This window comes from Leptopilina boulardi, unplaced genomic scaffold (assembly GCF_019393585.1).
Source record: "Leptopilina boulardi isolate dan_hultmark-lab unplaced genomic scaffold, ZJU_Lbou_2.1 LbouV2_266, whole genome shotgun sequence".
Classification (NCBI taxonomy): Eukaryota; Metazoa; Arthropoda; class Insecta; order Hymenoptera; family Figitidae; genus Leptopilina; species Leptopilina boulardi.
Window position 1 is genome coordinate 833,843 of NW_026137825.1, and position 27,974 is coordinate 861,816.

Sequence of the window (27,974 nt, forward strand, 5' to 3'; positions counted from 1 at the left end):
TTTCGTGAGCGCATAGAAGTTTGCGAGAAAGTTTTTTTTTTTCTTCCTAGAGAGAAAATCGACGAATCGTAATCCCAAATAAGACGAAGCGGGGGCGTCTGATCATAACTTTCCTAATCTCCTGAAAGGCAATATTTCTTTAGCGTCTCGACATGCTCGTCGGTTACTACTTATATTATACTTGGCCCTCGTCGAGTCTCTCTCTCTCTCGTATGTGTTATATATAGTAGTGGTATCATTTAGATTATACATTGAGGAAAAGGGGATATATTTATATGTGTGTGTGTGTAGAAATGCTTCGAGTAACTTGCAACGATAAGTATGACTAAACAGTCTGCTCATGACATTCCCAAACCCCTAATATTACTGAAACTTGATATTTGCTCCCTACCTCTCTTTCTCTCTGATTTCTGAAACTGAATTTCGGGTATGTATGCGTCTATGAATCGTTCGCGACGTTATTCACTACTAACTCGCTTTCTCTCTCTCCCTCTCTCTCTATTCACGGCCTCTGATTTCTCAGCGTTTATTCGACTAATGAAAGCCCCTAATCGCAATTGCGCTCGATTTCCAGTCGTAAATTTAATCCACCAAGGAGGCCTCTCGCAACCACAATTTACTTTTGCCACAAAAGAATCTTTAATACTGCCTTTTATATATCTATATATAAATATATATATATATCCCTCTTTTTATATCCCGCCGAAAGAAAATACAATTAAATGTGGTTTATATATTTTTTTTAGTACCCGATTGTAAAATCATTAATTACACACACACACTAATTAATTGCACAGTTTAAGAAACTGTTCATAATTAATATTTGTGAAAAAAAAATATTTATTGGAAAATAATACTAAATTTTCCATATTTGAATGTGCTGAAGTTATAAATTAAATTTTTATTATTTTTAAATTGTGTATGCGCATATTTTTATTTTTCTCTGATAATGGTTATTTAGTAAAAAAAATTTCAAATTTATTTTAAATAACACGAATTGTTAAATATAATATATAGGGCATTGTACATGAAGCGGACAACCTCGATTTTGATTTATTTTTCAATATTTTAAATATTACATTTTTATTAAAAGTTTATTAAATCAAGAAAAGAATGGTGTCGATTTTTTAGTAAATTTAATGAATTTTTAATAAAATTGTAATATTTAAAAGTAATAATTTAAAAAAAAACCAAGATCGGGGTTGTCCGCTTCACGTAGAATGCCCCATATATAAACTTTTTTAATATTTCATATTAAAGATTCATTTACATATATATATTCATATATATAAATCGTATAAAAAAACATAAAATTTAAATGAATTCAATTATTAGAATTTTTATTTAATTTTCATTTAACTTGAGAATTTAAATAATATATATTATCTTTTTTATTATGCTACAATATTAAATTAAAATAATATTTATAAAATATACTCTAGTTGAATTTTTATTAACTTTTTTTTTGCAAGAAAGTTTTATTTAACGTAAATTAAATCAGAGATGATTAGTTAATCATTTTTTATGATTAATCGATTATGTTTAATAATTAATATTCCCTATATATATATATATATATGGGTGTCTAAAAATTGATATTTTAAAAATAATAATGTATAATAAGTCATCATTATAATAATATAATTATTCATTTTTCTGTAACTATTAATATTACTCGTTCTATTTTAAAATTATTGAGAATTTGTCCACTCATTTAAAATAACCTCAGATACTTTTAATTTTCTTCAACTGATATTTAAATAATGTTATATACCGTAACTTGTTTTTATACTTAGGTTATGTTGTATTATTTTTACCTTTCACGGATACAATTTTTTATAATTTTAATCCCTATATTTTTTTAAATATAACCTAAATGGAAAAAACAAGTTACGGTACTTTAGTTTTAAACCGCAGTACTGCTATTATTATTATTATTATATATTATATATTGCAAAATATTAAAAGTTCTTTATCAACTTTTTAAGTGTAAATTAAGAATAAATTATCTTTTACAGTCTCTTCAACGGAAGTGAATGCAGTACTTGGACAAACAGCATCTTTGCCTTGTGACATTGAACCGTCCACGCGAGAAGATCGCGTTTACATGGTGCTATGGTTTCGCGAGGATGCAGTCAGGCCGATTTACAGGTAAATCGCTTATCGGTTTTTCATAAAGCTCATATTGTATATAATCCAATATACATATATATATCTAGTTTTACTAATATATAGCTTCCCAACCCCGAAACGTTACACGCTAGATTTCTTTACAGAAACGAGATAACAATTTTAATATTTCTTCTAAATATAAACACAAAATAAAAAAAAATTATTAGAATTTTAAAAATTTACGAATTTTTTTCATACTTTTTAAAATCTAAAGTTAAGAACATAAATTATTTTAAGATATTTGAATATATTATTTAAAATAGAAATTTTTTTTTGATACCCCATATAAATAGAAAATAAAAAAAAAAAGTGAAACAAAAAAAAAGAAGGGCGTCTGGAGACGAAAAAAAATTACCCATTTTCTGTGTTGAACTTAAACAAATAATTTTCACGTAAAAAGGGACTTAAGAGGTGCCAAACAACGGGGAGAATTACTTGCACGCTTTTCTTCTCGACGTGAAGAGCTTCTGTATGAGTTATGAAAGCCTTGCCTCGTCTTGAGGTTTTTTTTTCTAGTGGGAAATTGCTTTTTCCTTTTGATAGGCTTCCTGCGTAAAAATGCGACTTACGTGGCCCAACGAAAAGAGAAAAGTTCTTCTCATTACGTTCACTCCCTTTTTCGTTCAGCAAACCCTCTTTTTTTTCTCTATACACTTTCTCTTCCTCTCTCTCTCTCTCTCTATTTTTCTCTTCTCCCGCTCTTTTTCACGACACTCTCTTGGCTTTTCCTAGCTCACTTTGAGATTTTTCCAATGTGTATATGTTCATGTGTTTCACATATATATATATACATACACCGAAAAAGAGCTTAAAGTCCCTACCAGTTGAATGTCTACTTCTTTGATATTCAGAGCAAATGTAATCGTGTTTTGTATAGTGACTAAACGCGTTCCCGTCAAGTCAACGCGCGCGACGACTGACGTCAGTTATATTGCATTCTGAGGAAAAATCAGTCGATCTCTCTAAATCGCATATTTCCGTTGTATAAAGACGTCGTTATAGGGTTCAGAAAGACGAGGGAACAAAAAAAATACAGATATTTTTAATGGAATGCGTTTCTTTCGTGTACGCGAGCTTTAGGGACATTGTTATGTGTTATGATTTATTCCTTTTATGAAAAATAATGACATTGTTCTTTGATAAATATGATTGATGATATATATTTAAGGGGTGGTTTTGACATTTCTCGACTGTTTTCATTATTTGAAAATTCGAATCAACAGACCGTATTATGTTGATTCCACTTGTTATTGTAAAAAAAAATTGATGAAAGAAAAATTACATTTATACGTTGAAAGAATTTTTTTTATGTTCACTTATTACAATTTTTGAAAAGAATTTTATTTCGTTGGGAGATAAACTATTTAGATGATTGTGTCAAAAGTGTTTAATAAATGATGTTTCTTAAATTAATGTACTTAGTAATGTTACTTTAGATGTTTTCGTTCAGAATTCGAATCTTGGTATTAATTTTTTTTAAATTATAAATTTGATTAATAATTCAAAGTTTTAATTTTCTTCTATTGATATTTAAATAATGTTTGCAGATACTGATATTTTACCTTCAGAGGTAAGAGGCAATAGTTATCAAATTTTGCCTTCAGCAATGAGGCAATAATAGTTAAATTGCCTCAAATACTTTTAATTTTCTTCAACTGATATTTAAATAATGTTATATACTCTGCCGTGCAAAACTAATATACTGTAACTTGTCTTTACATTTAGGTTATGTTTCTTCTTTTAAAAAAGAAATTAAAATTATAAAAAAGATTTGAATTTGATAGAAATAATTATTTCTACCTTCCATGGATAAGATTTTTCATAATTTTAATCCCTGTATTTGTTTAAAAAGAAACATAACCTAAATTAAAAAAAAGGTTACGGTATTTCAGTATTGAACCGCAGTACTGCTATTTGACCTTTGGTGATAAGAGATCTGTAACAAAAAAAAACACACTAAAATGAAATAAAATTGATAAAAAATTTTTTAATTTACATAAAAGCTCGTCGAGTAGTATCACATTTCTTTTGATTTATCTTTCAAATTGACAAGACCTTCGATTTCGTTTGATTTTCGTTTTCAATTTACCTCTCTGCATATCAGGCTTGGACTCTCAATTCATTGCTAACACCCTATATATTTACCTTAGTGTTCCACCTTTTTCTTCCCCTCTATGATTTCTATGTTTTTCGTCCCTCTTTTTTTTTTTATTTATTTTTCTTTTCTTACTTCCAATTTTCTCTCTTGTTGATCACAATCTTCTTCTTTATAAGACGGGCCCCTCCTTCTATAACCATATAACAATATTGATTTATTTATATTATGCTACTCTAATGAAAATTTTCGCTAAAAAATATTTATCTGGATAAATAATTTTTTTAAAATAGATTTTTCTTAGGATATATAATATTTATCTATAATTATTAGTAATGAAATATTTAACTATAATTATGAGTAATAAAATATTTTACAATAATTTATTTGAAATAATTTTCAAAATAGATTCCATCTCTGGTGTATAATAATATATTAAAAAATGAAAATTATTTAATTTGCTTGCATAGAAATTGTCAGTTATTTTATACTTTATGGGACAAAAGAGTGAGAGTTTATATATATGTGTATACATTTTTCCTATGCATATATAATAGAAAAAATACTTTCTTTTTTTTTGTTGCACCACTCAACTCTAACAATTGTATTTTTCTATGAAAAGAATTCATAATTTTACTTTTGGTAGTCGCAAAAAAAAATATAAATTCTACAATTTTTAAAATCTATGGAAGTATAAAATTTAAAGTAATCTTAAATTAAAATTATTTTTAAACAAGAAGTATTTGTTAAAATTTTGAGAATTAAAAAGTAGCGAATGTAAATTCTATATCAGAAGCAGATAAAATGTATCTGAAATTATTTTTTTTCTAATATTGATTTTTATTATTATAGGAAAATATATTGTAAACTGAGCAGATGCTGTGAGCAATTATTAATACAGTCTAAAATAAATTTCTTGATTCAATCTATACATATATAGAGGGAAATATTCAGTTTCTTGATAAATAACAGTTATTATTTTAGCTTTATTGAATAATAGAATAATATTTGAAATGCAAGCAGGCGCAATATTCGATTGTATATAGAAGAATAGATACTTTCGAGTGGCGCTTGCGATTAGGAAAACAGTATAAATGCAAAAGGTAACTTTATATATATAGCATATTATAGTTTTGTCGAATGTCAATGTAGGGAAATATATGTATATAGTAATTGAAGGTCGTTAACAATGATAAATAGTACCAAGTTAAACAAAAGTAGTTACCTGTCTGATACACCAACAATCAATAAGAAAGTAGGATCTTGCACACCGCAGCAATATAGAGAAGAAGATAAATACCTATACCCCCCGACAGTTACAATTCTTTGACCTTTTGTTAACAACGATCAATGGATTTCTACTCGCGGGCGAGCTTTCAGGTCATGACCTAAAAGTACAGCTGTATGTTTTCCGAAAAAAAATTCAAGTTTCATTGAAAAAAAAAAAAAAAAAAAAACAGTAGCAACTCTCGGACACTCTATATGTTACTCCCCCTTGAAAAGGAACATAGACACTACAGAATTTTTTTTTTTCTCGAACAATAGAAATGGACTTTTTCAAACTGACAAATACACTAGGATAGTTTTTCTACTCTTTACTTTCTTTCTTTTTTTGTTCTATTTGTCTATATATATATATATAGTATACAACGGTGATAAACAGAAGTGCTTTTTTTAAAATGAAAAATCACTTCAAGAGCGCGGGGAAATTTTCATTGCAATCTTATAGAAAACAAATCGTAAAAGTAGATATGTTTTTGTTATTTAATTTTTTAAAAATATTTTTTATTATGAAGTAAAACTGGTTAGTTTTTTGTACAAAAAAAATATTAATAATTATCGAAGTTATAAAGAATTATTTTTCAAGTTCTTAAAAAAAAGTGATTTTCTACGGATATGATAAATCGAGACAGAATCATCTGAAATAAGGAAATTAGTAGAAATTTTTATTAATTTTTAGTAAAATATTACTATTTAATTTAGTAATCATTTTTTTTTACTAAAGTTTTAGTAAAAACGTAACTAAAAATTAGTAGAAATTTTCACTAATTCTATAATTTTTTTTCTTATTCTACTATTTTTTTGATATTTTAAGTTCATTGACTTTGAAAATGTCATTTTTGAGATAAACGCGTTTAAATTTTTCAATAAGAAAAACCTAACCTAAACCTTCTCGGGTTTGGTCACTTCCAGTAGAAAAACTATTTTTGCATTAGAACCGACCAATCAAAAACTTGTGTTCGGTAAAGATGCCAACGAGTGTCGCGAAATGCAACTGCGCTTGCGCCTACTGTAACTCTCTCATTGGTAGAAAAAGGCGCGCTTATTTAAAATGTTCTAATTTAAGAAATAGTTTAGAAAAACAATAAAAAAATTTTATACTAAAAATTTTAATCTTTATTTTATGTTTAGTTATATTTTTTAATTAAAATTAATTTTTATCAAATTATTTTGAAATCAATTTGCAGTAGAAATAATTTTACGGAAATTTTTTTCTGTAAAAATTAACTTTTAAATTAAACTAAGTTAATTAACTAATTATTATGAGAATTTTTTAAATTTATAAATAATAATAAATTAATTAAATAATAATAATAATAATATTAATAATAATAAACATACGCTTATTTTGTTAATAGTTTTAAAATTATTGGCACTTAATAATTTCAAAATAATTGACAAAAATTAATTTTGATTAAAGAATAAAAAATTAATTTTTATTAATTATTTTGACATTATTATTAAGTGAAAATAATTTTAAAACTATTAAAAAAGCAAGCGTATGTTTATTTATTATTGATAAATTTATTAATATTCATTAATTTAAAAAATTTCCGTAATATTTAATTAGTTAATTAACTTATTTTAATTTAAAAATTAATTTTTACAGAAAAAAAGTTAGAAAAATTATTCTTATTGGAAAATTAATTTCAATATAATTGATAAAAATTAATTTTTATTACAAAAACATAATTAAACATTAAAAAAACAATAAATTAATTACTTAAAAATTGTTTTTATTGTTTTATAAACATTTTTTATATTTTAGCATTTTAAATAAACGCGCCTTTTTCTACCAATGAGAGACTAACAGTAGCGCAAGCGCAATTGCGTTTCGCAACAATCGGCATCTTTAGTGACCGCACCATGACACAAAAAAAATGTCACATTTTTTTTTTAGAGGTTATATACTGAAACCGGGATTAAATATTAAAATCTCGTTCGTTTGAATAATTTCTCTACACTTAACACTTTTTAATTATTTGCAAATAAACTATTAATTGTCAAGTATAATTACCTTCTTCCGGAAATGTAATAAAATTACTTTAAAAACCACTTTTTTTTTACCGATTATAAAACGCGATAAAAACAAACGCTTCTTCTTTTTTCTGAAACAGCAGTACCAACTGTACTTTTTTTTCCAAAAAAAAAAAAAAAAAACATCGAATTTATAACCGACGATAAACAATTCTGATTGGCTGGAACAAAAGAAACAGTTTTTTTCTCATTCCTTTTCTATCTCGAATCAAATCACCGTATAATCTTCAATTGAAAGTTGGTCCAATAAATGCAAAAGTAGATCAATTTCTTTTTCCCCTCTCTCTCTCTCTCACTCTTTATAACAGATCGCGGATATAACGATATTTGAGTCTCTCTTTGAAAAAAGTTTTTTAAGACTTTTATATAATCCCCCCTTGCCCCCGCGTGCGCGTACTTTGAAAAAGTGAAAAAGGCGCGCAGAGAAGATCGAGAAGTTTTTCTTCTCTTTATAATATATATAGATATAGATATACTTTGACCATAAAACGCAACGATTTTCTTTTGCAGCTTCGACGTACGTGGAAGAGCTTTCAATAAAGCTCTCAACTGGTCGGAAAACAATGACGTGAAATCCAGAGCTTACTTCGTAACAGTGACGAAGCCAGCTACTCTTTCACTGGAAACTGTTCGACTCGATGACGAGGGCATTTACCGATGTCGGGTGGACTTTAAAAACTCTCCGACTCGAAACTTCCAAGTGAATCTCACAGTGATCGGTAAGAAAATAAAAAAAAAAACTTATACTCTATATAATATCTTTCTTTGTACGTTCTTGTTTTCCTTTTTTGCTACTTTTTTCTCAATTTTTTTTTTAGTTAATTTATAGAAATTAGAAATTAGAAATTTGAGGTTAGGTTGACTGTTATATAATACAGGGGCGTAGCAAACGATGTGACAAGAGGGCGAAACGATTTTATCGAATTTTAGGTTATGTTACACTTAAATCGTTATTCGCAGAAATTTTTATTTATAAATATAAAATTACATAATTTATTATTATTATTTGGCAATTAAAAATCGCATCGATATAAAAAAAAATCGTTAACTTTTTTTCACATTATTTATTATTATTATTAAATAATAAATTGATATAAAAGTAAATAGTAAATTATTATTATTATTATTATTATTTCTTTTTTTGCTACTTTTTTCTCAATTTTTTTTTAGTTAATTTGTATAGAAATTAGAAATTGAAATTTGAGGTTAGGTTGACTGTTATATAATACAGGGGCGTAGCAAACAATGGGACAAGAGGGCGAAACGATTTTATCGAATTTTAGGTTATGTTACACCTAAATCGTTATTCGCAGAAATTTTTATTTATAAATATAAAATTAAATAATTTATTATTATTATTTGACAATTAAAGATCGGATCGATACAAAAAAAATCGTTTACTTTTTTTCACATTATTTATTATTATTATTAAATAATAAATTAATATAAAAGTAAATAGTACATTATTATTATTATTATTAATTATTATTAGTAAATAATATAAATTAATAAAACATGAAAATTTCTGTGAAATTTTTTTTCTTTTTTTTTTTACATTGAAAATGCGAAAATGTGATTTTTTTCCGATATATTTTTTTTTCGCTTTAATAGGAATTTTTATTATATTAAAATTAACATTCGGCACATGATGCGGATGTAAAATTATTTCTATATATATATATATACATACACATTCAAATATCTGTTGGAATAAGGATTATTTTAAAAACTTTTTATACTTCAAAAGCTGTGGCTTAATTGAATTCAAGCCTTTTTCCAATCCAAGAGTCCTTACAACTTTTTTCTGAGGGAAATTCTACTTTTTAGGGGTCTTTACTCTCATCCTTTTTTTTTTTTATTATTAAAAATAATAAACGAAAAAGTTTTTTACTTTTATTTTTTTCTATAATAGTACTCTGATTATTTTTAATAATTTTTTTTTTCATACTAATTTTATTAATAAAACATTGTGTTTTTTTTTTAATTTCTTTTGCAACGAAAGAAAAAAATTTAATTCACAATTTTTATAACGGAAAGGGATTAGGAAAAAAATACTTTAAAAAAAAAAAATTTAATTTAGTTCGCATAAAAAAAAATTAAAATCCCATTGAATAATTTTTAAATTGATAAAAAATCTTCTTTTGAAGATCTAATCATGCTATATTATCTATTAAAAAAACGAAAAAAATAATTAAATAATTAAAAATATTTTTTCGAATTAAAAAAGAAATTATTTTATATATTTTAGATATTAGAATTATTTTAAGAATTAAATTTAAAAAAAATTATGATAAAATTGAAATATTTCATGTACTAATCTTTCAAATCAGAGATGTTTGCGTGTAAATATGGAATTTTTCAAAAATGAAATTATTATAATTTAGAAACATATTTTTTAGTTTCTTCTTCTTTTTACTGAAATTTTAATATAAATATAGTTTTTCATGAGAGATAAATATATACATATTATTTAAAAAAAAAAAAAAAAAAAAATACTATACAATCTACAAAGAATTTTTTTTTTTCCCCCATAAAAGAGAAAAAAATATATAAAAAATTATTTCTCTTGAGAAGAAAAATACATTAATTAAAAAAAAATTCTATAGAGAAAAAAGTATTTATAAAAAAAAGAAAAATAACTCAATTAATTAAGGTATTTTTGCATTATTTTTATTTTATCTTTATTACAAAAAGATTTTAGAAAAATTCTTTTTGTTACATAATTAGGAAAATTATAATACTACAAAGGAAATATAAAAATTGTTGGGCGAAAATAATATGTAAAAATATACATTTTTTTCTTCTACAAACGAAAAAAATATTAAATTTGTTAATTTTTTTTTGTTCCTAGAAAAATATTAAAATGTAAATTGTAGAAAACTAATAAAAATTCAAAGCAGTTGAAAAGTTAATTAATTATTTAAAAAAATTTTTTTTTTATTTTCTAATTTTTATTATTTCAAAAGTAATTGGAGTTTTTTTTTTTTTATTGTTTGCCTTTTATTTTGCGGAAAAGATTAATTAGAGCTGTCGCGTATCGAAATAGATCCAATTAAAGATTACTTGAGATTTCCTTTCTTCTTTTTTTTTTTACAAAAGATAAACTTTAATTACTTGATGTAATTCTCTTTTCAGTTCCTCCACGTGAGTTGTTAATTTTCGACAGTTCAGGAGCCGAGGTGGAAAATGTCGTTGGACCCTATCGAGTTGGGGTTGAGTTTAGCTTATCTTGTCAAGTTAAAGGAGGTAAGATAAGATACAAAACCATTATAATTAAATTTCCAAGAAAATTACACCTTTATCTCATTTTATTATCGTCGCCTCGTACATAAATCCAATTTTAGTTTTCGAGAAATATTCTTGCCGCAAAATATATTATGTGTGTATTTGCAAAAAACCTCTATTTTGTGATTTACTGTGAAAATGATGAAAAAAAAGTAATTATTTAATTACAAATTTCTTATTTCATTTCTTTTATTAAATTAAATAATAAAACTAATTTTTTTTACGTATTATTTGAAATTTTGAATATTTTAAATTTTTTTACTAAATTAAATAATTTCTTATTTCATTTTTCTTATTAAATTAAATAATAAATTAATTTTTTACGAATTAGATGAAATTTTGAATATTTCAATTTTTTTACTAAATTAAATAATTTCTTATTTAATTTTCTTATTCAATTAAATAACAAAATTAATTTTTTAACGTTTTAATTGAATTTTGAATATTTCAATTTATTATATTTAATTTTTTTACTAAATTAAATAATTTATTATATTTTTTATCTGTATTAATAGAAGTGGAAATATTTAAATTTCTTATTTAAATTTTGTTTCATTAAATTCAATAATCAATTTATTATTTATTTTATTGTATTAATTGAATTGTGAATATATAAATTATTATTTTTTATTAAATTAAATAATTTATTATTTTTAATTAATTAAAATGTTAATATTTAAATTTCTTTCTTATTATTTTTTTTTTAAATTAAATTAATTAGTAAATTTATTATTTTTGCTTCCTCGTGGAGGAGGAAGCAAATTTTTTTTTGCTGATCGTAAAGAGGAAGCAAAATATTCATGTAATGAACATCTAAATTTCCAACTTGTTTTTATTTTGTATTAATTAAAAATTGAATATTTTTAAGCAAAACAAAAAAGGAATTAATAATTATTATTAATTTATTCTATTGGAGGAACTTTGGAAAAATTATAATTTTTATGTAGCAGAAATATTTAAATAAATTTTCATTTTAAATATAGTCCAAAATAGATGAAAATTAAGAAAGATTTTTTTTTCGTGAAATTAACAAAATTTACCAGAATAAATCCTATGAAAGTTGATTGGAACGAATTTTCCTTTTTTTTACCTATTAATTTGTTTTTTTAAATTATTTCCAAAGATTTTTTAAATTATTTCCAAATTGGCTTCAAATCATTTTCAAATTAATTTTATAAATTGATCCATATCACAAATTAGTCACAAAATTAATCGCAACATTAAATTAATATTCAAATATATTCACAAACTTTATTAATTGATAGTATTTTTAAAAATTAGAAAAATTGTCACGTCTATTATTATCAATTATTTCACTTTATAGAATGAAAAAATGATTTTTGTTTATTAATCTCTAAGCAAAAATTTGTTGCCAACCAAAAAAATGAACTTAAATCTTGAAATCTTCATATTTCTTCGACTCGAACGAAATAATATAAAATTTTAAAAAAAAGAAGGGATTTACATAGATTATTTATTATTAAAAAAAAAAAATTGTGTCTTTATCACGAATTTTCTGTAAAATCATTGAAATAAATCAGACGAGAATAAACGACTAGAAAATTTAAAAAGAAATTAAAAATGGATGAAAATAAATAATTAATGTGACAAAATCAAATTTGTATATTTATAAATTTGTCAGTTATCAATTTTACAACTAATTATTTTCAATCATTGAAACGTGGTTGCGAAAAAAATGTAATTTATTTCTTGAAAATTAAATTATTTTTATTTTTTTTTTTTTTTCGTTTTTTCTAAAGGAAAACCAACACCAGTGGTCACGTGGCTTGTCAATGGAACCGAAACAATGGGACTATTGCAAAAATTAGGAGCAACTATCGTGGTCAATGAACTGACAGTATCTCAACTAAAAAGGGAGCACCTAAATACAACGTACAAATGTAGGGCCACTAACACGAATTTGATGACTCCCTTGGAAAAGAACGTCCTTTTAGACGTATACTGTGAGTATATCTAGAAGCTTTTCATATTGCGAGAGCTCAAAGAAAGTTTCTCTCTCAGCGTAAAATAAAAAAAAAAAAAAAGAAAAACAAAACAAAAAGGAAAAAAAAAGAATAAAAAGCTTTACACCGTTTTCCTATAGCTCGACTTTTCTTAAATAGCCCCGCGAGAGTCAGGTCCAGACCTTTATTCAACGAGCGACTTTTCATTTTTTTTTTTTTGTATAACACATTTCAGTCTTTCTCTCTCTCTCTCTCACTCTCCTGCTCTCAGATATGTGTCAACGAAATTCAAGAGATGCAAGCAAGATTATTTCACTTTGCAAGATTTTTATCGCTCGTTTTATAATTTTCTCCTGTACGTGACGAGATCAACCTTTTTTTTTTTTTTTCTTTTTTAACCCCGCACTAAGAAAATTGCTTCAAGCAGCAAATTATCTTATCGTGATTTCCCAGTGACTAAAAAAAAAAAAGAGAGAAGTTTCTTTTTTTTTTTCTTGTCGTTCTTTAATTCTTCTACATTTACAAATTTTCTTGGGGTGTTTTTTTCTTGATTTTTTTTTTTTTTTTTTTTTTTTGGAGGGGGTTTCAAGGATATTTTATAGTAGTAGATTTTATTTTGGTTTCACTCTCTTTTCACGGAATTTGAATTTTGGACGCGATTTTGTAAAACGTGGGAATAATGATTTTTTTTATCAAAAAGTCGAGGATTATGGAAAATTTGTATTTACTTTTCCCCGATTTTTTGGGAATTCGAATTAAATTCCAGTTTTTTTTTTTTTTTTATATTATTTTGTAGTTGAAAAATATTTTTTTGTTTTGATATTTTCGTAGAGTTGAAAAATATATATTTTTCAATTTTTTTTTTATTTCTTATAACTGAAAAGTATTTTTAAATTCCATATATAGTTTTTGTATTTTTTTTATAATTGCAGTAATAATTTATAATTAATTAAATAATTTACAATTTTGTAAAAATGAAATGTATTTTTCAATATTTTATAGTTTCTTGAGATGGAACAATTTATTTTTAAATTTTATATAATTTTTTTTTAAATTGCAGTAATAATTTATAATTTCTTGAAAATGAAACGTATTTTTCAATATACTATTTTTTAATTTCTTGAAATGGAATATTTTCTTTTTAAATTTTATATAATTCTTTTTTTGGAATTTAAAGATAATTGTAAATTTTTAATAACCTTAGAACAAAAAAACTTATCAATTTTTGTAAATTTTTCTTTGGATTTAAAAGGTATTATCACTTTTTTCATTTTTCTATAAAATTGGAAAATATCAATTTTTTTTTTCTTTCTCTTGAAGTTACAAAATAACAATTTTCTATTTTTTTCTTTGGAATTGAAAAATATTTAATAAATATAAATAAAAAAGAAAAAAAAATACTTAACAAAATAAATTAAAGGAAATCTTAAAAAAATATAAATCAATTTTCTTTCCTTTTTGTAAATAGAAAAAATTTTTCCAATTTTTGAATAATTTTTCCCTTTGTAAATAAATATTTATTTTGAAAATATTGATTATTTGATTTTCAATTATTATATATAATAATAAAATGCTTGGTCTGTCCTTCTGTCCTTTAAAGTTGTATATTGATTCAAAAATTGTATACAAATACAAAAAATTTATGATGAGAAAAAAGATGCGCCAGGAAATTTCGTACAAGATAGTAATTTGAAAAAATTTATTTTTAAAAATTAATTTTTAAGGTACCAGGGGCCAACGATTACCTATTAAATATTAATTATAGAAACACAGGTCTCGAATCAATTTAAAGAAACAAAAAAAGTCGTTTTAGTCGATTTATATTCCAAAAAAAATGGATTTTTTTTTTATTTTGACAAAAATATTTTATAGATTTTTAAATAAAAAATTTTTTTTTAAATAATAATCCTTTTCGAAGGGTTAAAGTTGAAATTTTTAGAAATAATTAAATTTCAAAAGATATTGTTAATTTTCAAACAATTATTAAATTTTACAGAACTAAAAATAATTTATCAAACAATTTTTGGAAAACATTTTTTAAATTTAATTGAATTTTCAAAGATTTAAAATTGAGATTTTTGAAATTAATTGAAACTTAAAGTGTTTTGTAATTAAAATTTTAGATGATTTCACTAAAAATTTATTAGAAAATGCGGACAAAATAAAATAATTTGAAAATCATTTTTAATTAAAAAATTGTTTCAGATAGTTGAAATTTCAAAGAATATTATTAAAATAGTTAAAAATAATTGAATTTTCTTAGAGTTATAATTGAAATTATTAAATTTCAAAAAAAAAAATTTTCGATGGAAAATTTTAGAAATAATTAAATTTTAGATGCTTTTAAATTCAAATTATTGAAAATTCAATTAATTTTGAATTCAAATTTTTGAGAATAATGAAATTTTATTTGATTTTAAATTTGTTAAATAATTGAATTTCAGTTCATTTTGAATTGAAAATTTTGGGAAATAATTGAATTTGAATTAGAAATTTTTGATAATAATTTAATTTAAGTTTATTATTGATTGAAAATTTGGATAATTAATTTTGAATAGAAATTTTAGAAAATAACTGAATTTTATTTCATTTTTAAATTGAAAACTTGGTAAATAATTAAATTTTAAATTAAAAATTTTTGATAATTATTGGATTTTTAATTGATTTTGAATTAAAATTTCGGGTAATAATTGAATTTTAGTTTATTTTGAATTGAAATTTTTAAAAAATAATTCAATTTTATTGTGATATTTTTTTTTTTAATTATAAACAGTTGTTAAATTTCATAAAAATTTTAATTGAAAAATAATTTTGATATAATTGAATTTGTGATGTATTTCATTAAAATTGAATTTTAATTCAAAATTTTCAAAATAAATAAATTTCCATTGAAATTTTTGAAAATAATTCAATTTTCATTGAAAATTTTTAAAATAAATGAAATTTAATTGAAATTTTTGAAAATAATTAATTTTAATTAATTCAGTATTTAAAATTTTGAAAATAATTGAATTTTAATTAATTTGGAATTGAAAATTTTCAAAACAAATGAATTTTAATTCAAAATTTTCAAAATAAATAAATTTCCATTGAAATTTTTGAAAATAATTCAATTTTAATTGTTTTTGAATTGAAAATTTTTAGAAATAATTGAATTTCAAAAAATTTTAGATGGAAAATTGTAGAAATAATTAAATTTTTGAAGCTTTCAAATTGAAATTTTCGAAAATAATTGAATTTTAATTGAAATTTTGGATAATAATTTAATTTAAGTTCATTTTTGATTGAAAATTTGGATAATTAATTTTTGAATAGAAATTTTAGAAAATAATTGAATTTTATTTCATTTTAAATTGAAAACTTGGTAAATAATTAAATTTTAAATTGAAAATTTTCGATAATTATTGGATTTCTAATTGATTTTGAATTAAAATTTCGGGTAATAAATGAATTTTAGTTTATTTTGAATTGAAATTTTTAAAAAATAATTCAATTTTATTGTGATATTTTTTTTATTAAATTATAAACAATTGTTAAATTTCAGAAAAATTTTAATTAAAAAACAATTTTGATATAATTGAATTTGTGATGTATTTCATTAAAATTATTAAAAATAATTAATTTAGTTAAGAATCATTTTAGTTCAAAATTTGTTAAATAATTGAATTGAAGAAGATCTGAAGAAGATCTACATTTTATACTAAAAAAAATGTATTATTTACATTTTTTTTCAAATATAAAAAAAAATGTCGCATTTTATTAAAATAAGTCGATAAAAGTCGTATTTTTGAAAAAAGTCGGAAAAAGTCGTATAATTCGAGGCCTGTATAATTTTCATTATTATCATTTAATATGTAATAATATTCTAATAAATTAAATTATTTTTGATAATATTAATCTTTAATTTCTTTATAACAAACAATTAAATACTCAATTTGGCGCGCGTTTAATTTTGCTAGTTTTTTATATATAAAAGAATGAAAATTTATTTTTTTTTTGTATAAAACTCATTCATGTTTGCTTTGATTTTAAGTGAAACCAATTTCGGTGGAAATACTAACGAAGCCCTTGATCTTGGAAGCAGAGAAGGATTACTCGATTTCCTGTAAATGTATTGGTTCTCATCCTCGAGCAAAAATTTCCTGGCTTGATAAAAATGGAACCTCGTTTAAAAGTGGCAAGGTAAGATTTTTTTTTCCCCTTTTTTTTCTTTTTTCTTTCTCTAAAACTAAATTTATTTGTCGGGTATTAGTTACTTTTTATTGTCAAACGTCTCTATATATATATATATGTATATACTGTAGGTAGTAAATGGTGAAGACTCGAAGTCTGTTTTAAGTACTTTGATCTTTTCTCCGATTCCTGAGGATCATGGGGATATTCTCAAGTGTCGAGGGGAAAATCCAGAATTGGCCGGAGCATATCTCGATGACCAATTTCCCCTCAATGTTGTCTGTAAGCAATTTTTTTCCCTCTCTTTATAATTCTACATTTTTAGAAACGAAAAAAAAAAAATACTTTTTTCTTATTTTGAAAAAAATGTGTTAAAATTGAAAAATTTTTGAAATTTTATTTTTAATTTATATTTTATTTATATTTTATTAAATTAATTCGAATTTATTAAAAAATAATAGAAATTAAAATTTATTTTAAAAAAATAAAGTAATTAGAATTTATTAAAAACAAAATATAATTAAATTACCATTAAAAATTTGGAAAAAGAAAATTAAAAAAAATTTATTATTTTTAGTTCCTCCAAAAGTTCAATTACATTTGGGAAGTACATTGAATGCAGAAAATATAAAAGAAGGCGACGACGTCTATTTCGAGTGTAAAGTCCGAGCAAATCCGGAACATCACAAAATAACATGGAAACACAATGTAAGTAATATTTTAATTATTTTTTTTTTTTTTTCAAGAACATATTCGAAAAAATTCGAAAATTTATTTTTTTTTTTGCTTTCAACAATATTTTAGTTTGTTAACAATTTATAATTGCAAATTAATTAATCACTTTTAGTCAAAATACAACAAAAAAAAAATTTTTTATTATATTAGTTTGAAATTATATAGTTTTTTATATTATTAATTTAGTTTACAATTTTTTTTTTTAATTATTATTTATTATCATCACGTTAATTTAAAAATATTTTTTTTTATTACATAAATTTTTGAAATAAAAAAAAAGTAACGTTGATTGACAAATTGTGTTTTTTTTTGAGAAAGCAATTTATTTTCTTTTTCGTCGAAAAACGCTGAATTTGATTGTTAGCGAAGAGTTGTAAGGGCTTTTTTCATGTCTGTTAACGATGAATAAGAAATTTCATATTTCTTTATTTTTTTTTTATTTTTTTTTCCATTTTTCATCCTCCCTTTTTGCCCGTGAAAAGGGAGTCGTCCTCGCTCAGAACTACTCGGCTGGAATAATAATGAGCACTCAAAGTTTGGTTCTGCAAAGCATTGGACGGGACAACGCCGGAAATTATACCTGTCTTGCGAGCAACGATAGGGGAGAAACTTCCAGTTCTGCTGTATCTTTACGAGTCCAATGTGAGTTCAATTTCCAATTATTAATCATTCACTTTAATTAATTTCTATCGTTTTGATTCAGTAACTGGAGAGAGAGAGAGAGAAACGAGACTTGTTATTTTTTTTATGTTTTTAATTCATCTTTTTTTTTTTTTAATTTTGTTAATATAATAATGGGAATAATGATTTTTTATCAAAAAGTCGAGGATTATGGAAAAATTTTATGTACTTTTTTCCGATTTTTTGGGAATTCGAATTAAATTCCAGTTTTTTTGTTTTTTATAATTATTTTGTAGTTGAAAAATATTTTTTTGTTTTGATAATTTCGTAGAGTTGAGAAATATATATTTTTCAATTTTTTTTTTTTATTTCTCATAACTGAAAAGTATTTTTAAATTCCATATATTTTTTGTATTTTTTTTTATAATTGCAGTAATAATTTATAATTAATTAAATAATTTACAATTTTGTAAAAATGAAATGTATTTTTCAATATTTTATAGTCTCTTGAGATGGAACAATTTATTTTTAAATTTTATATAATTTTTCTTGAAATTGCAGTAATAATTTATAATTGTTTAAATTATTTATAATTTCTTGAAAATGAAACGTATTTTTCAATATATTTTTTAATTTCTTGAAATGGAATATTTTCTTTTTAAATTTTATATAATTTTTTTTTTTGGAATTTACAGATAATTGTAAATTTTTAATAACCTTAGAATAAAAAAAAAACTTATCAATTTTTGTAAATTTTTTTTTGGATTTAAAAAGTATTATCACTTTTTTCATTTTTCTATAAAATTGGAAAATATCAATTTTTTTTTTCTTTCTTTTGAAGTTACAAAATAACAATTTTTTTCTTTGGAATTGAAAAATTCCAATCAATTTTTTCTTTGGAATTGAAAAATATTTAATAAATATAAATAAAAAAGAGAAAAAAAAATACTTAACAAAATAAATTAAATGAAATCTTAAAAAAATATATATATTAATTTTCTTTCCTTTTTGTAAATAGAAAAAATTCTACCAATTTTTGAATAATTTTTCCCTTTGTAAATAAATATATATTTTGAAAATATTGATTATTTGATTTTCAATTATTATATATAATAATAAAATGCTTGGTCTGTCCTTCTCTTCTTTAAAGTTGTATATTGATTCAAAAATTGTATACAAATACAAAAAATTTATGATGAGAAAAAAGATGCGACAGGAAATTTCGTACAAGATAGTAATTTGAAAAAAATTTATTAATTTTATTATTAATTAATTATTATAATTAATTATTTATTAATTAATTTCTATCGTTTTGATTCAGTAACTGGAGAGAGAGAGAGAGAGAGAGAGAAACGAGACTTGTTATTTTTTTTATGTTTTTAATTCATCTTTTTTTTTTTTTAATTTTGTTAATATTTTTTTAATTTCCTTAGAATTTAAAAAGTATTTGTGTTTCTTTTCTTTTTTTTCGCAAAATTTATTTAGAATTTTGTTAATTTTTTTTTTTTAATTTCCATAGAATTTAAAAAGTATTTGTGTATTTCTTTTCTTTTTTTTCGCAAAATTTATTTAGAATTTTTTTTTTCTGTTGCTTTAAAATATAAATTGATTTGAGAAAAAAAAATTGTTTTTCTTTTTAATAGATGCGCCTGTTTGTAAGGCAAAAGAGGTGACAATAATTGGCGCATCATTGGAGGAATCAGTGAAAGTACGCTGTGAAGTTGATGCTGATCCTGCGGACGTTGATTTTCTATGGGAATTTAATAATAGTGGAGAAAATTTTGAGGGAGCTTCAGCAAAATTCGATGGCAATAATGGAACAATGAGTGAATTAATTTATACACCAATATCAGATAGGGATTATGGACCCTTGACTTGTTGGGGCAGAAATCCCATTGGAAAACAAGAAGCTCCATGCATTTATCAAATTATTCCCGCAGGTATGTGATCGATAGAAAAAAAAAATTTCCCTTTACGCAATCGCGAGAAAAATTTTCCCCTTTTTTTGTGCCATTAATTTCAAATTATTGAATTTTTTTTTTTTTTTTAAATATTTAAATTTAATATTTATAAATGTAATAAATTTAAGGGAATATTTATATATATTTTTTTTTCGCTTTTCTTTTCAGTAAAACCGAGTCAGTTGAGTAATTGTACAATAAAAGCGGCTCTGAATTTAAGCTCGGAAATTTTGGAAGTGGAATGTGTTCCGGGCTATGATGGTGGCATTAGACAAGAGTTTAAGCTTGAGGCGTTTGAGGTTTCAAGTGGGAAAATGCGATTAAACGCCTCGAGCATTTCTATGGAAATACCAATTTTTCGAATAGCCGTCGCTGATCTTTTACCCGCTACGCATTTTTATTTACGGGTTTTTGCAATCAATGCAAAGGGCAAAAGTGATCCGACAATGCTTGAAGATATTTTACTTCGAGATTCCGAGAAGAATCAAGGTATGTAATTTCTTTTTTTTATTTATTATTAATTTTTTTTCCTTTTATAAAAATTATTATCAGATAATAAATAAATTATTGTACAAAAATTTATTTATTATATATATTTATTATTTATTATATAATATTATTTATTTATATTTATTTATTATACAATAATTTATTTATTCATTTATTTAAAAAATCAGTGGATGGTCACTTAAATTTGAAAATAAAATTCAAGACTTTTTCATGGATTTGGGAAAAAAAAAAAAATTGCAAACAACCAAAATGTTGGGAATAATTTTTAAAATATTGCAAAAATTATTGAAAATTGAAAAGAAACAATTTTTTTTGTCAAATTTTGATTTTTTCAAACAAAAAAAAATTTTTATTTATCAAATTAGACTAAAAAACGTAGCAAAATTTTTAGTAAATTTTTTAATTGAAACGAAAATAATTTCAGTCTTAAAACTAGGAAAAATTAAAAAATTAAGGCTAATTTACCTTTTTTTAAAAAAAAAAAGCTTAATTAAAATTCATTTCGTTATCCCGAGTTTTAAAATTCTATGGCCATACACTGATAAATAATAATTTTTTTGTTATTTTTATAAATAATTTTCATTCTTATGTGAATTTAAAATTCATTTATTTTAATTAATAATTTTTTCTTTATTCTGTAAAGAATTTTCTGTTTTTATTTTTGAATTTGCTTAAATTTTAAAAAATTTTATGTCTTCCTTTCATATATATATATGTATTATTATATTTTAATTGAAAAATTTTAATTACATTTAATTTAAATTTGTTTTTGAAGAATTTTAATTAAATTATTAAATATGAATATTGAGTTGTTGAAAAAACAATATTTTTTTCTCTTAATTATGATTAATTAAAATATTTCTTATTGAGATATTTAAAAATTAATATTTATGTATTTGTACATAAAAAGCTGTTATAAATATTAATTTATCAAAAGCAGATTATTAACGGGTTTTTTTAATCATTGAAAAAAAAAAATTGCAAACAATCAAAATATTGGAAATAGTTTTTAAATTATTGCGAATTATTGAAAATTGAAAAAAACAATTTTTTTTGTCAAATTTTGATTTTTTCAAACAAAAAAAAATTTTTATTTATCAAATTAGACTAAAAAAACCTAGCAAAATTTTTAGTAAATTTTTTAATTGAAACGAAAATCAAAATTTCAGTCTTAAAACTAGGAAAAATTAAAAAATTAAGGTAAATAAATTTTTAGAGGCAAGAAATAAGAAGTTGTTTTTTTTTCATAAAAATCGAAATTTTATTATTTACTATTTCGATTTCATGTCATTTTGTTCGTAGAATTGACAATTATTATTTTTTTGTTATTTAGTAATTTATTATTATTATTATTATTATTTTTATTATTATTACTATTATTAATTATTAATAAATTTATTCTAATAATTTATTATTCTATATAATATTTTTAACTTATTTTTATTCTAACTTATCTATTTTTAAATATTTTTCATTATAAATTATGTTAATTTAAATAGTATTTTATATTCTATATAATATTCTAAATTCTACAATTTAAATATATAATATTTTTATCAAAAAAAGAAGAAAATATAAAAAATATAATTTTTTTTTTTTGTAATATAAACTTAAAATGTAAGAAATTTTTTTTTTTTTTTAAATATAAAATTATTAATTATATGAAAAAAATAATTGAATGTAAATTTTCGTACAAAAAAAAATTTCTAAAATCTAAAATTACAAATACAAATCTAAAATACTTATTTATTATTTTAATAATTTAAAACTAGATAATATTTTTTATAATTTACAAAAATATAAAAAAAAACGCGAAAAACAATATCAAACTTTTATTTCGAAAAATGAAGTTATCCGACTAATAAGAATTCTTTTTTTGTTTCCGAAGATGGGGAATTTGCAGCTTCTCTCAATCTCTGTAACAAAAAGAAATCGTTGAATTAAAATTCCGAATTTCTAGTTCTAAATTATTGATTAATATTATTGAAATATTTTTTTTGTAACGAAATATATAATAATACCTAATATAATACAATATTTATAATAATATAATATATAATTACAGAATTTAATAATAATAATAAAATTTAGTAGGTAAATGATGATGAAATAATAACAATAATAATAATAATAATAATAATATAATACATAATAATTTTTATACTAAAAAAAAATTTTTTTTTTTTGCTTTAAATAATTGGTTACTTGACTATTATCAAATAAATATTTACTTGAACCAAATAATATTTATTTAAATGAAATAAATTATATATTTGAATTAAATAAATATTTTTTTTTCAGTGTATTTTATTGAAATATTATTTATATTAATTATATATTTTTATATTTTTTTTTTTATGAAAAAGGGGGAAAAAATTTGGTTTTTTTTCTTTCCAAAACAAAAGGAGAGTGAATAAAAAAAAAAATAATTTTTTTTTTTTTTTTTGAATTTTAGACAGCGGTGTCAGTATGGTGCCATTAATTTTACTTCTCGTTGGTTGTTTAATGGCACTTGGAGTAACTGTATTGTCAGTGATGTTAATGATGTATCGAAGACGTGGTACAACATCGCCAGTACATATTGAACCCTATATGAAACAACCAATAATAACGCCACCTGATTCGAGAAATAATTCAATGCTCGATGTCACACACGGTGATCATACATATTTTGTTGAATATACACTCAAGCAGGTCGCCGATTATGCATTAAATAATCAACCCGATATAATTCAATCGCCTCAAGGTATATAATTTTATAAATTTATTTATAAATTATTGTATTTTGATTTATTATTTTCAATTATTAATTATCATATATATTATTTATTTGAATTTGCGAACTTTTTATTTATGTACATATTTAAAATTATTTTTAAATAGAAAACGAGAGAATGAGAAAAAAAAAAAGGGAAATTGTCTAAAATGGAATTGAATTTTTTAAAATGATTTTTTATTTCTGATATTTATATTTATATTTGAAATGTCTAAAAATTTAGTTGAATTTTTAAAAAACTAGTTTTTTTTTTAGATCACGAGAAAATCAAAAGGGAGCCACAATTATTTTTGCCAGTGAGGCCGGATACTCTATTTGCACCGTATGACATTCACAAACAAGGCCTTCAATCAAACAGATGCAGTGTGAGAAAATTTACTGTATTATCTATTTTTTCTATTTTCTTTTTTTGGTTTTGGATATTTTTATTTTCTAATTACTCTTTCATTTTTTTTTTAAATTGGCTTCTTTAATTATTTTTTACTTTTTCATTTAATTTCAATTGTTTTTTGTATTTACTATTTTTATATTTTATTTACTATTTAAATTATTTTTCTGTTAATTTGATTAATTTTCTATTAAATTTTTGTTGTATTTTTTTTTATTTAATTTTCCATTTATTTTCAATTTTTTTTTTAAATTAGCTTCTTTAATTATTTTTTACTTTTTCATTTAATTTCAATTGTTTTTTGTATTTACTATTTTTATATTTTATTTACTATTTAAATTATTTTTCTGTTAATTTGATTAATTTTCTATTAAATTTTTGTTGTATTTTTTTTTATTTAATTTTCCATTTATTTTCAATTTTTTTTAAAATTAGCTTCTTTAATTATTTTTTACTTTTTCATTTAATTTCAATTGTTTTTCGTATTTACTATTTTTTTGTATTTTATTTATTATTTAAATTATTTTTCTGTTAATTTGATTAATTTTCTATTAAATTGTTGTATTTTTTTTTATTTAATTTTCCATTTATTTTCAATTTTTTTTTTATTATTATTTTTTATTTACTTTTCCGTTTTTTCAATTTTCTGTTTTATTTAATATTCTAAATTAGCTTCTTTAATTATTTCTTACTTTTTCATTTAATTTCAATTATTTTTCGTATTTTATTTACTATTTAAATTATTTTTCTGTTAATTTTATTAATTTTCTATTAAATTGTTGTATTTTTTTAATTTAATTTTCCATTTATTTTCAATTTTTTTTTTATTATTATTTTTTATTTACTTTTCCGTTTTTTCAATTTTCTGTTTTATTTACTATTTTTTTGTATTTTATTTATTTAAATTGCTTTTTTATTTTTAAATACTTTTCAATTATTTTTTTTTGTTATATTTGTGAATAATTTATTATTATAATTTTATTTTTGGAAAATTTTATTTTTTTATTTATTTTATTCAAAAAATTTGATAATCGGAAAAATTGTTATTATTTCATTTACTATTTAAATTATTTTTCTGTTAATTTGATTAATTTTCTATTAAATTTTTGTTGTATTTTTTTTTTATTTAATTTTCCATTTATTTTCAATTTTTTTTTTTTATTATTTTTTATTTACTTTTCCGTTTTTTTCAATTTTTTGTTTTATTTACTATTTTTTTGTATTTTATTTATTTAAATTGCTTTTTGTATCTTTTATCTTTAATTACTTTTCAATTATTTTTTTTTCTATTTGTGAATAATTTATTATTATAATTATTTTATTTTTGGAAAATTTTATTTATTTTTTTTTTTATTCAAAAAATTTGATAATAAAAAAATTGTTATTTGTTTTTTGATAGCAAAAATTGAAAAAAAATGCCTTTTATTTCAGCTGAATCCATTTTCTGCGAAATCGTGGGAACCAATAAGTTTCAAGGCTGATCGCAATCTCATGAAAGAGATCATCATCGCAAATTCCATACCCGGTCCAGAGAGTTGTGTCTAAAAGGAACCGCGCGAATGGAAAAACATTGAAGAAACATATCAGGAAGACTGAACGAGAAATCATCAGTCCCTAGCACAGTAATGAAAAAAAAACAAAAAACAAACAAATCATCATTCAACGCACCCGCGATAAAAAAAAATCATCAACCTCATTTTTTAGACTGTGAAAATTATTATTTTTTTTTCCTTTTTTTTTTGCGAAAAATCGCGTTTAAAACGCGCCTTAACATTACGCAAATGATGGAGGGGGAAAAAAAAAGTAACAATAATATTTTCATCACTCGCGTTAATAATTGTTCGAGTAACAGACTTAAAAGTAAAAAAATAATAATAATTAATAAATAAAAAAAGCAAAAAAAAAAAAAAAATGATCACTTTTGTAAGAAACTTACGCTATAAGAGATAAAAAAAAAAAAAAAAGAAAAGAAAAACATTCGACGAAAGACTAAAAAAATAATTCTCGTAGCATATTCTAACCAAACGCTACAAAACACAATGTATTACTCTGAGTTTAATATATTTTGTGTCAAGTCTTGACAACGAGTTTGTCTATTTTTTTCAATAGCCAGAAACAATTTCTCTCTTTTTTTTTTTTTTTTTTTGCAATTTTTGTCACGTTTGTTTTATTTTTAGGGATTTTGTAATCTTTCGTTTTTTTTATAACGGTAATGCGTTAATTTTTCTTTTTGCTTTTTTTGCAGTTTGCTTTCTTATAAAATTTTCTTTTTCCGTTTATTTAAATTTTTGTCGTGTTTATTATTTTTCGAAATTTTGTCGTCTTGTTTTATTTTTAGGGATTTTGTAATCTTTCGTTTTTTTTATATCGGTAATGCGTTAATTTTTCTTTTTGCTTTTTTTTTTGCTTTCTTTTAAAATTTTCTTTTTCCGTTTATTTAAATTTTTGTCGTGTTTATTATTTTTCGAAATTTTGTCGTCTTGTTTTTTTTTTCTCAATTGTAACGCGTTACTTTTTTCGTTTTAACATTTAGATTTCTATTTATTTGGAATTTCTATTTGTTTTTTTTTTGTTTACTTGTTTTATTTTTTGTTTGTTTATTTATTTTATTGTTTGCTTATTTTATTATTTATTTATTTTATTCTATTTTTTTTTTGTTCTTTAAAGTACAGGTGTTCTTCTTGTATAAGTGAAGAGGCAAGTGCCATTTGAACAAAGTGAAACACCGAGAAGAACGCCATAAACTAAGGCGATCCAAACGAGAAAACCAATGACGAGGGCTGTGAGGAATTTTCCGATCCTCTTGGAAAATTTATAGTAACCATTTACTGATGAATTTGGACGCGATTCAAAGGTATTTTGTTCATCGATGATAAATGGCGTGACCTAAGAAGAAAATTTACAAATTCATTTGAAAATTTTAAGGTAACATACACCAATAACAGTTTTTTTTATAATCAAAAATTAATAGAATGAAAATTTTATTTTCAAAGAAATTTTATTATTTTTTTTTATTATTTTAATTGGAATTTTTTTCAATTTTGCAATTGAAAAATAATGCTCAATTAGAAAATTATAATTATATAGAAAATTATAATTATATAATTTTTATTATAATTATAATTATAATTATAATTTTTCTTTTAATTGAAAATATTATTTTTTAAAAATTATTTAATAAAATAATTTAATTAAAAATAAAATAAATAATAAGAATTGTTAATTTTTGACAAAAAAAAAAACTGTTGGAGGTGAAAAATAATTTTCCTTTTTTTTTTTTGAGAAGAAGCTTTGGATATTAAAATAATTTACTGATCTTGTGACGAGTCTATTTTGAAATTCCACATTTTCCTGATGATTATTGTTATTATTTTGTTGATTTATCGCATTGCTCGCGAGTGTTTCGAAACTTTCTTCACTTATTTTATCGCAAAGTGAAATTAATTCAGGACATGGTTCCGTGAACGCGTCAATTTGTTCGCAAGTGTAATAATTTATCGATTGACACGGTTGACAATGTATTGTAAAGTCCGATTGCTGCAAGAAAAAAAAAAGAGAAAACGAATTTTTGGCAATTTCTTGTAAACTACTTTCTTTAAAAATAATTTTAATTTATTTTTCTCAATATTAATTTAATTTATTATTATTATTATTATTTATTATTTTTTTTTTATTTGTTTTTAAAACATTTGCAATTACTTTTCTATTTTTGAGATTTTGAATTTGTTGACAGACAAGATTCCATATTTGATATTTGGCCTGACAAATTTCACTTTGAAATTCGTCACTAATAAGATGTGCCTCATTGACAATTTCTTCTAAATCGCGAATAAAATTTCCGTGCGCACAAATCATAATAAAAAATATTTCTTTTTTTTCCGTTCAAAACCAAAAAAAAAAAAAATTCACTTATTACTTGTCAAAAATTAATCGACAGGTTATTTTATGATATTTTTTATTTTTAATGGACTGAAAT

General features: G+C 21.9%; 2 protein-coding genes and 1 long non-coding RNA gene across 6 annotated transcripts in view; 1 reads left to right on the forward strand and 2 right to left on the reverse strand.

Moving 5' to 3' along the window:
- LOC127281343 (B-cell receptor CD22-like) overlaps positions 1–26,764 on the forward strand; it is a 42,133-nt gene extending 15,369 nt beyond the window's left edge. For 2 of the 4 annotated variants that reach the window (XM_051305021.1, XM_051305020.1), the window contains exons 3-15: positions 2,019–2,151; positions 8,096–8,304; positions 10,721–10,831; positions 12,631–12,834; positions 16,868–17,016; positions 17,139–17,289; positions 17,585–17,715; positions 18,225–18,384; positions 20,007–20,303; positions 20,493–20,813; positions 23,290–23,580; positions 23,866–23,975; positions 25,430–26,082. In XM_051305021.1, the coding sequence (XP_051160978.1) occupies positions 2,019–2,151; positions 8,096–8,304; positions 10,721–10,831; positions 12,631–12,834; positions 16,868–17,016; positions 17,139–17,289; positions 17,585–17,715; positions 18,225–18,384; positions 20,007–20,303; positions 20,493–20,813; positions 23,290–23,580; positions 23,866–23,975; positions 25,430–25,543 (2,381 nt within the window). In that variant the 3' untranslated portion in view covers positions 25,544–26,082. Of the gene's footprint in view, positions 1–2,018; positions 2,152–7,820; positions 7,844–8,095; positions 8,305–10,720; positions 10,832–12,630; positions 12,835–16,867; positions 17,017–17,138; positions 17,290–17,584; positions 17,716–18,224; positions 18,385–20,006; positions 20,304–20,492; positions 20,814–23,289; positions 23,581–23,865; positions 23,976–25,429; positions 26,083–26,665 lie in introns of those variants that run through there. The other 2 variants (XR_007842997.1, XM_051305022.1) reach the window with 2 other exon arrangements.
- On the reverse strand, positions 3,977–7,638 carry LOC127281367 (uncharacterized). The gene is made up of 3 exons (XR_007843006.1): positions 7,566–7,638; positions 4,318–4,460; positions 3,977–4,108 (listed from the first exon to the last, which is right to left on the reverse strand). It is a non-coding gene; the product is annotated as an uncharacterized LOC127281367 (long non-coding RNA).
- On the reverse strand, positions 26,660–27,972 carry LOC127281234 (uncharacterized). Its single transcript, XM_051304849.1, has 3 exons — positions 27,698–27,972; positions 27,311–27,535; positions 26,660–26,884 (listed from the first exon to the last, which is right to left on the reverse strand). The coding sequence occupies exons 1-3, from the start codon at positions 27,851–27,853 to the stop codon at positions 26,660–26,662; spliced, it is 606 nt and encodes a 201-aa protein (XP_051160806.1). The 5' UTR covers positions 27,854–27,972.
- Between the last annotated feature and the right edge of the window lie 2 nt (positions 27,973–27,974).

Coding starts and splice junctions, on each gene's coding strand:
- LOC127281234 (XM_051304849.1), bottom strand. CDS start 27,853: ATGATTTGTGCGCACGGAAATTTTATTCGCGATTTAGAAGAAATTGTC. Junction 27,536..27,697: donor AAAATCTCAAAAATAGAAAA/GTAATTGCAAAT, acceptor TTTTTCTTGCAG/CAATCGGACTTTACAATACA. Junction 26,885..27,310: donor ATAGACTCGTCACAAGATCA/GTAAATTATTTT, acceptor TTTTCTTCTTAG/GTCACGCCATTTATCATCGA.